The sequence below is a fragment of the Rhinolophus hipposideros genome, assembly GCF_964194185.1.
Source record: "Rhinolophus hipposideros genome assembly, chromosome: 2".
In the NCBI taxonomy this organism is placed as follows: Eukaryota; Metazoa; Chordata; class Mammalia; order Chiroptera; family Rhinolophidae; genus Rhinolophus; species Rhinolophus hipposideros.
The window spans coordinates 109,035,100-109,047,398 of record NC_138048.1 but is presented as its reverse complement, the minus strand read 5'-3'; the positions used below and the strand labels follow the sequence as shown (position 1 = coordinate 109,047,398).

Here is a 12,299-nt window from a genome sequence, read left to right as displayed (position 1 = left end):
TAAATTTAAAAAAAACTTTCCCTATATGTCAGGAAAAATAAGACAAATGCAGTTAAATGTATACTCAGTAGTATAACCAGAGAGAGGAAATATGCCAAGGGACTTAAAACCTACAGTCACGTGACTTCATCCTGGTGGGATAAACCCCAATGCCGCCAAGAACTACCACCAGTCTGACGGGTGCTCACGGTCCTCCTGCGGGTGGCAGAGTGAAAGTGTCCTATGCATCTGTTGGGGGTTGGTAAAAATGCAGATTGCCAGGCCAGCAGACCTGCTGAATCAGACACGCAGTGGAGCCTGGTGGTAGGTTCTAATGTCCTGCCCCTGGGGACTGGGACATGGCTCTAACTCTGTCATCCCCAAGTACCCAGGAGAACAGCAAGAAAGAAAATACGGAACACAGAGCAGCTCATGAAAACCCCGAAGTCCTGCTTTTGAACCGAAAAGGTCGGTGTGGACTTAGGGTGCGCTCTCACTTTCAATTCCTAGCTCTGTCCCCAGAAAAGGCCCAGCACGAGGAATCAGGGCTCCTTGGAGAAATGGCGGACTCAGGGTCGGGGGCAGGAAATGCACCCATGAGTCTGGGACATCTTGTCACACCAGCCAGCAAAGAAATGAACAAGCATTCCTACAATTCAGAAGCTACCTGGCAAAGACGGAACTACTCGCTCAGCAATAGCATCACAACTGCAACGGGCAGAAAGACGTCAAGGGTGTTGGAACCCTTTAGTTCATAATGATACTAAAAGGAGCTAACTGATCATCAACGAAGGACACTAGCAAACCAGCTCGTTTTGAAAACAGTTACATAAAGGCCGTGAATCAAGCAGTTAGTCTGCCTTCCCTGTAGGAACGCCACCACTGGGTAACCAATACTATCAACATATGTATGTACATGCGTGTGCACATGTAAATACACACACTCTCCTGTACAGAAATATTTTACCGAATAAGTGAAGAAGAAACGGTAAAATTAGAATACCACCGTTTTGCAACCCTTAGGGAGCTGATGCGAGAATAAATGGCTGCAAAGGTCACAAAGAGCCCACCAGACACTGCTTGTGCTGGCCAGGGAACACACCAGCACTATGAAATGGTCTTGCCAGAAAAATCCAACCTGAATCTGATGGAGCCTCTGGCTCCAACCACCATTTTCCAGGAATCTCAGGCAGAGGATTGTTTACAAGGACCATACAAGACGCAGTTGGCAAAGTCCGGGGCAGGAGTGGGGGAACTCTACCACAGGACGGCCAACCTGGGTCTTCAACAAACTGCAAGGAACGAAAGGCAGATGGAGGGCAAACCAAGATTTTAAGAGACTGAAAATACTTATCTAAAAAAGTACTTGGGTACTAATTAATTCAAAGAGTTTTTTATAAGATATTTAAGACAATGGAAATATAAACACTGAATATTTGATACTAGGGATTTTTGGTTTTTGGTGTTATAAAGAAGTCCCATCTTTTAGAGATACGCACTGTCTTAGCTCGGGTGACCGTGACTGAAGGTCAAAGACAGAGGGGCTTCAATAGCACAAACGCATTTCCTCCCAGAGCTGGAGGCTGGCGTCCAGGATCAGGGGCCGGCATCTGGCTCCTGCAAGGCCTTTTCTCCTGGCTTGTGATGGCCCCCCTCACTGCAGCCGTCCCTCGTCCCTCGGTGTGCACAGGCGCTTAAGGCCACTGATCACATCATGAGGGCCCCACCTTCGTGACCTAATCGAATCCTGATCACCTCCCAAGGGACCCCTCCTCCAAATACCATCACACGGTGGGGGGTAGGGTTTCAACACGTGAATGGGGGGGAGGGGAGCAACAAAAACATTCAGTCCATATATACATTTCTGGATAAGTTACGTAAACCCTGAGATCTTCTTCAAAATAATATAGGATCAGAGTGAATGAGGGATATAGAGAAGCAAGATTGGCCAATTCACCAATTGTTGAAGTTGGGTGATAGGTTTATAGGGTTTCTTTACACTATTGTCTATTTTTATACATAGTTGCAAGTTTCCATAAACAAATGTTTGAAATGATACAATTATCCCATTTCTCTTATTCCTTTCTCTTCCTTTTTTCCCACAGCATTTACCATCTATTATATTATATAATTTACTGGTTATATATACTGTCTGTCTCCTTTTGCTAGAATGTAAGCTCTAAGAGGGCTGGGGGGGTCTTTGCTCAAGGATGTCATCCGAGCACCTGCAACGGTGCCTGGTACAGGACACGCTGATCCGTATTCTGCCTGGTACAGGACACGCTGATCCGTATTCTGCCTGGCACCGGACACGCTGATCCGTACTGACTCGTGAATCCTGCCCCGCTCCTTCAGGTCCTCGATAAGCCAGGCCCCTTAGGACAGGATATCCTACAGCAGAAGGAATGACAGTGCTGGGAGGCAGAATGCGCTCTCCGAATAGGAACATAATTTTAAATTACACTAAAAATTTCTGGTGTAGCTGACTTAGTCAGTTCTTAGATTGCTGAACTAAAGGAAGTGATATTTTTATTTTACTTAACTCCGTGGGAGACTTTCTCTGAGGGCTATTTGAAGGAATACCACCCCTTCCATGTGGCCAGAAAGTGGGTGACTCCCCCACTGCTTGTAACTCGTGGTAGAGGGGGAGCCAGCCACCATGGTGCTGGTCGCTACACTGCGAAACACTGAGGACCCTGGCCAGGCCTAGGAAATCGCCCTCAGGTCGCCACCTTCCTACTGACCCCAACAGCCCTTCCGGAGGCCCCTCCACCCCATGCTTAGAACCTCACTACCGATCCAGCAGAACAGAAAGTGCCCATCAGGGGAGCTACGGATTCAGGACAAACTACTACCGAAAGGGCTTATTGTTTGTTCCAAGGCCGTACCAAAAACTTCAGCTCTGAAACTGATGCAATGACTTTTATGCTCCATACATTTGTCAGGAAAAATGTCCAGATGTACAACACTCCTGGTGAGACCAAGGCCTAAACCTGTTGTCAGTTTCTTTATCATTTCTCTGCTCATGTTTTAAAAAATGAGGGGGCTACACACACAAGGGGCTAAAATAATATCAAGGAAGGAAAAATCATGTAAGTTACACGTGCAAGAAGCCAAATAAAGGCATTTATGTCTCTGGGAGAAATAGAGATTGTTGAAAAAGCTCATCTTTTTCTAAGAGATCATCCCATCTTGTGTCAACTTCTGGAGCCCAAATTCCAGATGCCAAGGAATCGTTCCCTCAGCCAGCAGAGCGAGGACAGAAGAAGATGGAAGAAGGGATATAAAAACGAAAGACTAGATGGGTGCGGGCTGATAGCAGATACTGTGATGAAGGGGCTGAACGGGGCCCAAAAGATTTGTCCACGTCCTGACCCCCAGAACCTGTGGATGGGACCTTATTTGGAAAAGGGTCTTTGTAGATGTCGTTAAGTTCAGGATCACAAATGAGACCATTCCAGACCATCTGGTAAGAGACAGAAGAAAAAACACAGGGAGAGAGAAGACCTTGTGAAGACGAGGCCGAGATCGGAGCAATGACAACGCGGCTACAAGCCAAGGAACACCAAGGATTTCTGGGAGCTGGGACAGGCAGGAAGGACCCGCCCCTCGACCCTCTGGAGGAGCGCAGCCCTGCTGACACCTCGATGTCAACGTCTGGTCTCCAGAACTGTGAGAGAACACATATCTGTTGTTTTACGCCATCCAGTTTCTGGTAAGTTGTTACAGCAGCCCTAGAAAAAACTAACACATACGGTACAAAATACAAAAGTGGGATGCACTTTTGTTTCATAGTGCTCTTCCAATTCATCTTTTAGACGCGTTTTTGCCCATGCCTCTCAAATGTCAAAGTAGACCAGATGAACAGGTAATTCTGAAGGGGCCCTCTCAGCAATAAGCATATATAGGGAGACACACTAATCATCCTATGCTGATCGGGGCTTTCACAAATAGTTCTTAGTTGTGATGCCAAAAGCACAAGCCATGAGAAGAAAACTGATTAACGTCATCAAAATGAAAACCGTCTGCACTTCAAAAGACACCATTAAGAAAATTAAGACAACCAAAGGGGAGAAAATATGTGCAAACCATATAGCTGATAAAGAATGTGTATCCAGAAAATATAATGAACTCTTACAACACAATGACAATCTAATTTAAAAAGGGGCCAAAGATTTGAACAAACATTTCACTAAAGGAGACATACAAATGGCCAACGAGAACAAGCAAAGATGCCCAATGTCACTAGCCACTAGGGAAATGCCAATTAAAACCACAGTCTCACCGCTTCACGCCCCAGAACAGCTGTGGTTGAAAAGACATACAAGTATTGGTGAGGACGCGGAGAAACTGGGACCCTCAGACAGCGCTGGGGGAGCCAAGCAGAGCAGCCACTCAGGAAAACACCGGGGCAGTTCTTAGAGAGTCAGACATCAGACATCAGTGAGCTCTTAGGAATCACTCCACGAAAAGGAACACACATGTCCACACACAGACACACATGCAGCCCCAGGCTGGAAACAATCCCAATGTCATTGGTGACGGGTACACAAGAGGCGCCGGTCCGTCCTTGCAGAGGAACGCTACCCAGCAGTAAATGGCACAAACGATCAACGATGCAACGTGGATGAACCTCAGAATCAGTGCTGTGTGCCAGCCAGACGCAAGACTGCGCAGTACGTGATTTCATCTGTACAAAACGTCCAGAAAACGCAGATTTATAGACAGAAAGTGGATCAGTGGCTGCCTGTGCCTGGGTGGAAGGGATTAACCGCTAACAAGCACAAGGGGACTTCCTGGGGTGATGGAAATGTTCTAGAACTAAACTATGGCCATGGCTGCACAACTCTAAAAATATACTAACAAAGAATTGTACACGTGCAATGGATAGATTTTATAGTCCATGGAATAAAGCTCAATCAAGCTGTTTTAAAAAAAAAAAATGATGGTAGGTCAGCGGATGACTCAGTTGGTTAGAGCGCGAGCTCTGAACAACAGGGCTGCCGGTTCGATCCCCACACGGACCAGTGAGCTGCGCCCTCCACAACTAGATTGAAAGCAATGAGCTGCTGCTGAGCTTCCAGAGGGGATGGGTGGCTCAGCTTGTTAGAGCACAAGTTCTCACCAAGGTTGCGGGTTCAACTCCCGCATGGGAGGGTGGGCTGTGCCCCTGCAACTAAAGATTGAACATGGCAACTGGACTTGGAGCTGAGCTGCGCCCTCCACAACCAGATTGAAGGACAACAACTTGGAGCTGATGGGTCCTGGAGAAACACACTGTTCCCTAACAGTCCCCAATAAAAATTGAAAAAAAAAAAAGAAAGAAAGAAAGCATCGTAGTTTTTTCCCCATCCATCAAGACCGGCAGAAACTGAGTCCCACTGTGTGGCACACATAACTGGGGGTGGCTTTTCACAGCGTGACCCAGAAGCAGTCTGCAAACTTTAACCTGCTCTCACCTCTGACCCAGCAGGTTCACTTCCAGATTCCATTCTTTACAATAAAAATGCGCGCCTGTTTTATTTATGCATTTTAAGGTGTAAAGTTTAGTTTTGAAAAGTTACAGATGTATCTCCTTTCAAGGCTGCATCCAAATGCCGGGGTTGACAGTCCCCAACCTAAGTGTCCCCTTCAGAAGCTGGAGCCGTGGCCCGTGAATGTCTCGGTCCGGCCGTGGTGAACGTCTGCAGGGGGGCAGTACAGGAAGCACACCGGAAGGCAACCGGAGGGGCACCCCAGGGTAAGTCAGCGCTGCTTCTTTCACTGAATTCACATGTGTTTCCTCAGTTCAAAAACTCTGAACAGAGAATGTTCCAGTATATGAAAACAAACAAACAAACAAGTAAGCATATAGCAGTTTACTAAAAACAGGTCTGAATGAGGAGGATCCAAACTCCACAAGCATTTTCTACAACGCTCTGTTAGCTGCATAAAAACATGTGTTTAAAGAAAATAACTGGATGCCATCACAAGTTTCTAACCTATGGAAGCGTTAAATGACATACAGCAGTTTTTCCCTTAGAGAAATGCGGACTTGTTTGCTTATTTACTTATTCCACAAACATTTACTGACCAGCTACTATGTGCAAGTACATGCCAGACGCCGGAAACACAGCCATGAACAAAACACATGAAGTTCCTGCAATTCTGACCCTCACACTCTAGTCTGCAGGCGGCCTGGGAGCAGGGTGGAGAGAGACAATGAACCAAGAAAAAACACGAATGTCAGGGGTGCTGAGCCAAGGAGACTGAACAACGTCAAAGGGAGGCTCAGCAGGAAGTGGGGTGAGGGCGTGGCATGGAGCAGGCCCCAGGGCGGGGACAGGAACGCCGAGGGACCACCGCAGAGCCACCGCAGAGCCACGCAGGTAGTGCGGCGCCACGCCGCAAAGGCCGCAGTGGGTGTGGGCACAGCCAGAAACCGCTGTTGGGGGCCAGAGGGCTAGACGTCTCAGTCACGGTCATGGAGGCCTCGCAGCCCCCAGAAAGGTCTGTGAATGTTACACGGAGAAGGTGGCAGGGTCTGAGCAGAGGAACTGCATGCTGCGACTTCTCTTTCAGTCGGATCCCGCTCCTCCCCACAGAGCGTTAGCTTCAAGGGCCTAGAAATGGGGAGGCCAGCGGGGAGACCGCTGGAGTCACCCTGGGACGGACGAAGGGGGCTGGGCTGGGGGAGCAGCAGTAACGGTGGGAGAAGCGGATGAATTCTAAATAAACTTCAAAGTCAAAATGCTATTTGCTGACTGAATGTCAGCTGTGAGAGAAAAAGAGGAGTCGGGAATGATCCAAAGTCATCGATGTTTAATTTAAAAACCAAATATTTTCTGAGACCAAAATACTGTCAGCACATTGAAAATTCATGTTGAGAGCAGGTACAGGTTTGATTAGGGTAGAAGAAAGGAAAGACAGAGGCAAGGTGAGCTCTAAGGAGAGAAAGCCACGGATGGCTCTGAGGCAAACACAACAGGCTGTTCAGAAAGAGGTGTGTCTTAGAGTTGAAGGGGTTCAGAATGAGTCGCCCCAAGATGTGCCTCTCTGGCACGTGGATTATTTTGAGCTGAAGGCTCATGAGAAATTTTCATCTCGCCCTTAAATTAGAGGCCTTGCTCATAATAAGACCTATCACCAGAAATAACTTTTTGGCCCTACCTGCAGGGCGGGGCAACCTAGTAATGATTGGACATCTGCTCTAATGGTCCTGCAGTGACCTTCCTCCCTTCTGAAGCCCCAATGAGCTTCCTTCACCCTGAGCTCAGAATGTCACAGACCCCTCGTTTCTTCTTTCTGTCTCCGAACCTTTCACAGATGTGGGGTCTTGACTCCCCTATGTATGTGGGGTTCCCATACATCTGTATGTAATTAAATTTGGTCATTTTCTCTTGTTAATCTGCCTCATGTCACTTATTAGACCAGCCAGAAGAGTCTAGAAGGGTAGGGGAAAGTTTCCTCCTCCCCCACAGAGTATTTAAGGCCATGCAGTTTTTCCCGCCACCTCTGGCCTGTCATTTAGATCTGAAGCCACCAGGCAAGAGCAGAGGGAAAAGGACGTCCGTGCCCAAGTGGTCCCTGTGAGACCACACACACTAAATCATGCAACTCATGAAAAGACACTGTCAACTGGCAACAGACTTCTTGTACTCAGGTGTCTTCTTAAGTAAATCACTTGCGTCTCCAGTAAGAGGTGACCACCTTAGCCTTTCCCATCTCTCACTGCGAGGACCACACCATCATGCTGTCAGTTCCGTTCTAGGGAAAGACTGCCTCATGCGTTACGTCTGCCCGTATGTGGGACTTCAGATTCATCAGCACTTTAAAAATAATCAGACTCTTGCATTTTATTTGCATAAACCAAATTTTACTTTACTAGAAACACTTCAGAAACACCTCATCTTGCAAATTAGGAATGTGAGCTGAAGTTCAAATAGAAAAGGAAGCTTTTCACTTCTAAATTATCAGTATCCCCTAGAATTTGGGATACTGTACTAATAACATGGGTTCCCAAACTGTGTACCCAGGAGCCTCAGGGGACCAGCAAGCCCACAAGGCCCCATGAGATAGTTTAAACTGAGGAGGAAACAGCAATGCTGGAGATGAAGCAGACCCCACTTCAGGTATTCTCAGTATCAATACTAGGTCGTGGTCCATTCCTTTCCGTGATGTCATTATTATCACAAAACAGGGTGGTTGGTGGGATAAACGGCAAGTACACCCCCCCAACGCACACACACACACACACACACACACACACACACACACTCAAAGCGGGCAGCAGTGTTCAATCTGACTCTCAGGTTAGAGAAGTTGTGTAGGGCCCAGCAGGTGCAACCACCCATTAGCGTGTCATTGTGGTTATCTAACAATGAAATAAACATGTTTCTTCCAAATTATGTGTATTATTTTTTTCAAATTACTGGTAGGACATAATACTTAATAAAATAAAACGACTTAAAATAAAATAAAACGACTTAATAACTGGAATGGTTAAGTATTCTTTCCGTCATAGTGGTGTCATGAAAACACTACTGAGACGCTAAGGCCACCATGAACAGAGGAAGTTTAGGAATCTCTCCTTAGTTCTAACTTGTCTGCACGTTGCTCACCCGTCTGAGTGCTTCGCAGTATTCATTCTTTTAACCCCTATTAGATTGGTACGGTCACGATCCCCATTTCACAGAGCAGACGGGGCTGTGACACCCTAGGTCACACAGGTGAGACCTGGCTGTTTTTACCGACACAGGTAGAAACGACATAAAGCAAGGCAGCACATCTGGTAGTGCCTTCAGCCCCCGCCCTCCAAACACACCCCGTGGAACGACGGAGGTCCCTAAGGAGAAACGCTTCTCCCACTTCTCAATCGCTGATTTGCTATTGATTCAAAAATCTGATATGGACCAAGACCTGCATTTATATGCATTGATTTAAAACAACAAAACAACATTTTAAGTTACTTTTCAGTAATGAAACTGAGCTGGTGTTAAATCACAAGCACCATACTTTCAGGCCTGGTGGAAAACTGTGATGTGCAAATTTAAAAACTTTTTAAGCTACAGGGGAAAGCAAAACAAACTCCACCCAGGTACAAAGCACTGCGGATCTGCTCAGTTTTGTTGCCTTTTTTCCCCTTTTCAAAATGTACGTAGGATCTGGAACTGCAGATAGATTCGGAAAACAAGATGTGACTGGTGAGAACAGAGCATTTGGATGGAGCGTGGCTGTTTTCAGATACTACACAACTGCGTGCTGACAGAATGTACTACTCCCGGTATGATGCTGACGGTCAGCAAAGGAAAGTCACAAATCACCGAATTACAATCACTTTGTCCATGAAGGAGAGCTGGAAAAGGGACATATCTTTCCCAACATACCCTTGGATCAGAAACCTAAGTCTTTATTTTAAAGCAAAGAATTGACCCAGTGGTTGAAAAAAAAATCTAAGCTGAAACTTAAATTTAGATCAAATGGATCTGCTGGATTTGGTTCAGTTTCAGCGTGCATTTTTCATGATTAATAAATTATACTCTAGGTATTCCAATTGCTATGATTAGGTCATGCATCACCCAACGCCGCCGTGTCAGTAGTGCCACGAGCTGTTCCGCGGACATCCGTCAGGTACCTTTCAGGTTCCTCTCCCGTGTCTACCTGCTTAGCTAGTCCTGGGCCTAAGCAGACCCCCGCTGAGGCAGACCCTGCGGCAGAGGCCGTGAACAGCGGGCTCCCAAACTTTCTATTAAGGATAGAAGGCAGTTAAAACGTGTAGGGAGTTTCAGAGTATCATTAAAAGAATTCAGCAAGGTTTCCAAGTAATGATGAATTCTGTGTCCCCCTAGTCTCTGGGGACTTTCCATTCTTCTCATGGCCACCTATAAACAGCTCCTAAATTTACACGAACCAGTTACGTTCTACATTCTTCTCAGAAAGGTCTGCGCACAACTCATTTTCACTTAAAGTAATATGTCCTAAGTTCTATGAAAACGATGGACAACTGTGAGCTCCGCTTTCACTGTCAAGTGAAGCAGCACCGACCTCCTAGGGGCACAGCGTCTGGTAAGCGGTCCAGGAGGAGCCGTACGCGGCCTTCCGAGAACGAGAGCTGCACACTACAGAGCTCCGCACACCATCAAACGGGAGAAGACAGACCCCGACGGAGTTTTCTAAGGCCACCGTCCTCCCTTGGACCAGCGCCTCCCTGCAAAGGTCGTGCAGCTGAAAGGAGGAAGAGGACGCCACGGAGCAGCGCGGGCCCCGCCATCGGCCCAGCCGCACGGAAAGGGCCCCGCAAGTGGGAAGTCTGCAGGCAGCCTTTGTAAGAGTTCGAGTCTTTAACGCGGACAGGGACCTTGTCACGTTTTCAGGCTGCCTTTCTGACAGTTTACGAAGCCACGGTTTTTCTGAGACGCCACGGGACGCAGGGTTGTGCCTTCTACGACAGGCAGCGGGAGCTCGGGTTCTAACCGGGGCCCCCACCAACTGAGCCTGTGGTTAGGGACACCGCCCGTGAGCCGGCTGCCACGCGTGCGCGGGGAGGCGGAGGGTCAGCACTGACACTCACTGGGCCCGAAGGACGCAGGACGCGTGGGGCCTTATGCTCAGAACTGCGCCGACACGACACCCGGCGCAGCGAGCCAGGGAAAGGCGCGCTGGGGGGACAGCCCGGGCGGCCGGGTGCCATCCTCGCGGCTCGGGCCCCCGCGGCGTGACGGCCCCGCCAGCAGCGCTCACGCGCACTCGCGCCGCAGGCCGCGCGGGGAGAGGTCTCGGGCCCCCCCTGGAGCACGCGGGAGCCGCAGGGTCTGCGGGTCAGCTCCGCGGGCGCCCGTGCCGGGGCCTCGTGCCGGGGGCCTCGCGGCGCGGCGCTGTGACCGAGACCCCGTCACAAGCGTCTGGGGGCAGCGACCGCTGAGCCGCGCGGGTGTCCCACGCGGGGTGGCAGCGCCCGTGGCCCTGAGGGAGCTCGCCATCCGCAGACAGGCGACAGAGCCGCGCGAGCCGCCGTCTGGGCCTGAGGACCGGCGTCTCGGGGGCCGCCACGCGTGGGAGTGAGCGCCGGCACAGCACGCCGCGGAGCGCGGGCCCCCTCGCGGCGTGAAACGCGCCTCTGCTCCCGGCAAGCGTCGGCCGGCACCGCCACCCTGCGCGGCGCCCCACGCTGCGTCACGGCCGCGAACCCCGAGGCCGCCCCCGGCCCCCGAGGGCCCCGCCCGGGGCGCGGAGGCCACGCCGCCCGCTCCACACGCGCCGCGCTCGTCCCGACGGCAGAGTCCGCCGGGAGCCCGCCGGCCGTCACGGCCCCGTGGTGAAGGCGGTTTCTCGCGTGGCGCCCGCCGGGCGGGCCGCGTGGGGCGCGTGGGGCAGGGCGCGCGTGGGGCAGGGCGCGCGTGGGGCGGGCTCGGCCACGCTCGCGCGGCGCTGCAGGCCCTGCCCGCGGCCCCCGCTCCCCACTTCCCCGAGGGACAAGCGCACGTCCCGCCCCGCGACCCCGCGCGCCCCCCGCCCGCGCCGCACGAGCACCGCCCGCAGCGGGAAGGGCCGCGCGCCCGGGAGGGGCGGCAACTGCGCGCCCGGCGGGGCCCGAGGCCCATCGCGGGGTCGGAGGCCCCGCCGCATCCGGGCCGCCCGCAGCCGCCGGGCACTCACAGGTGACGATCGGCTTGTTCTCCATGGTGTAGATCACCGGCGGCGGCAGCTCCTCAGGGGCGTCCATGGGCGTCCGGCGTCACCGGCCCGGCCCCCCGCGCCCCATGGGCGGCCCCGCGGCCGCACCCGGCCACCCGAGCTGAGCGGCGCCGCCGGCCGCGACAGCGACGCCCGGCCGGCCGAGCGAGGCAGCTCCAGAGCCGGCCGCCCGCTGCTGCCGGCTGCATGCACTTCCGGTGCCGGCGCTGCTGCGGTACCGCTTCCGGGGCGCGCCTTAAAGGGGAGGGCTTCCAGCCGGCCTTGGCGCTGCCCTCCGACGGAAAGGCGGCGGGCGGCCGGGCGGCGCGGCGTGCGGTCCCTGCGGACTTCCCCTCGGGGGTCAGCCGTGGGGGGCGGCGGCCACCGCGTGGACCCCGAGCTGTAGGGGTTGCACGGCTGGGAGTGCCCCCGAGACTGGGGTCCTCCTGGGGTGGACTGGGCGCCTGGCCCCCGGCAGCGGCAGCGACGCCGCGGGGCTCCCAAGACATGTCCCCGCCCGGAGTGCAGGACGCCCAGGGTGGGTGCACGCGGCCGCGGCGATGCCGGCAGCACCACGCACGCACCCCCACCGCACCCGGCCACCGCGGATTCGGGGCAGGGAGCTGGCAGCAGGCGGCGGCCCGGGGGTCACCGCCAGTGGCGTGCGG

General features: G+C 52.1%; 1 protein-coding gene across 1 annotated transcript in view; it reads right to left on the bottom strand.

Annotated features, from left to right (window-relative positions):
* Nucleotides 1-11,851, bottom strand: part of TRAPPC10 (trafficking protein particle complex subunit 10) — an 81,588-nt gene extending 69,737 nt beyond the window's left edge. Inside the window, exon 1 of the mRNA XM_081070556.1 lies at nucleotides 11,614-11,851. Coding sequence (XP_080926682.1) covers nucleotides 11,614-11,680 — 67 coding nt within the window. The 5' untranslated portion in view covers nucleotides 11,681-11,851. The remainder of the gene's footprint in view (nucleotides 1-11,613) is intronic.
* Nucleotides 11,852-12,299: the final 448 nt, after the last annotated feature.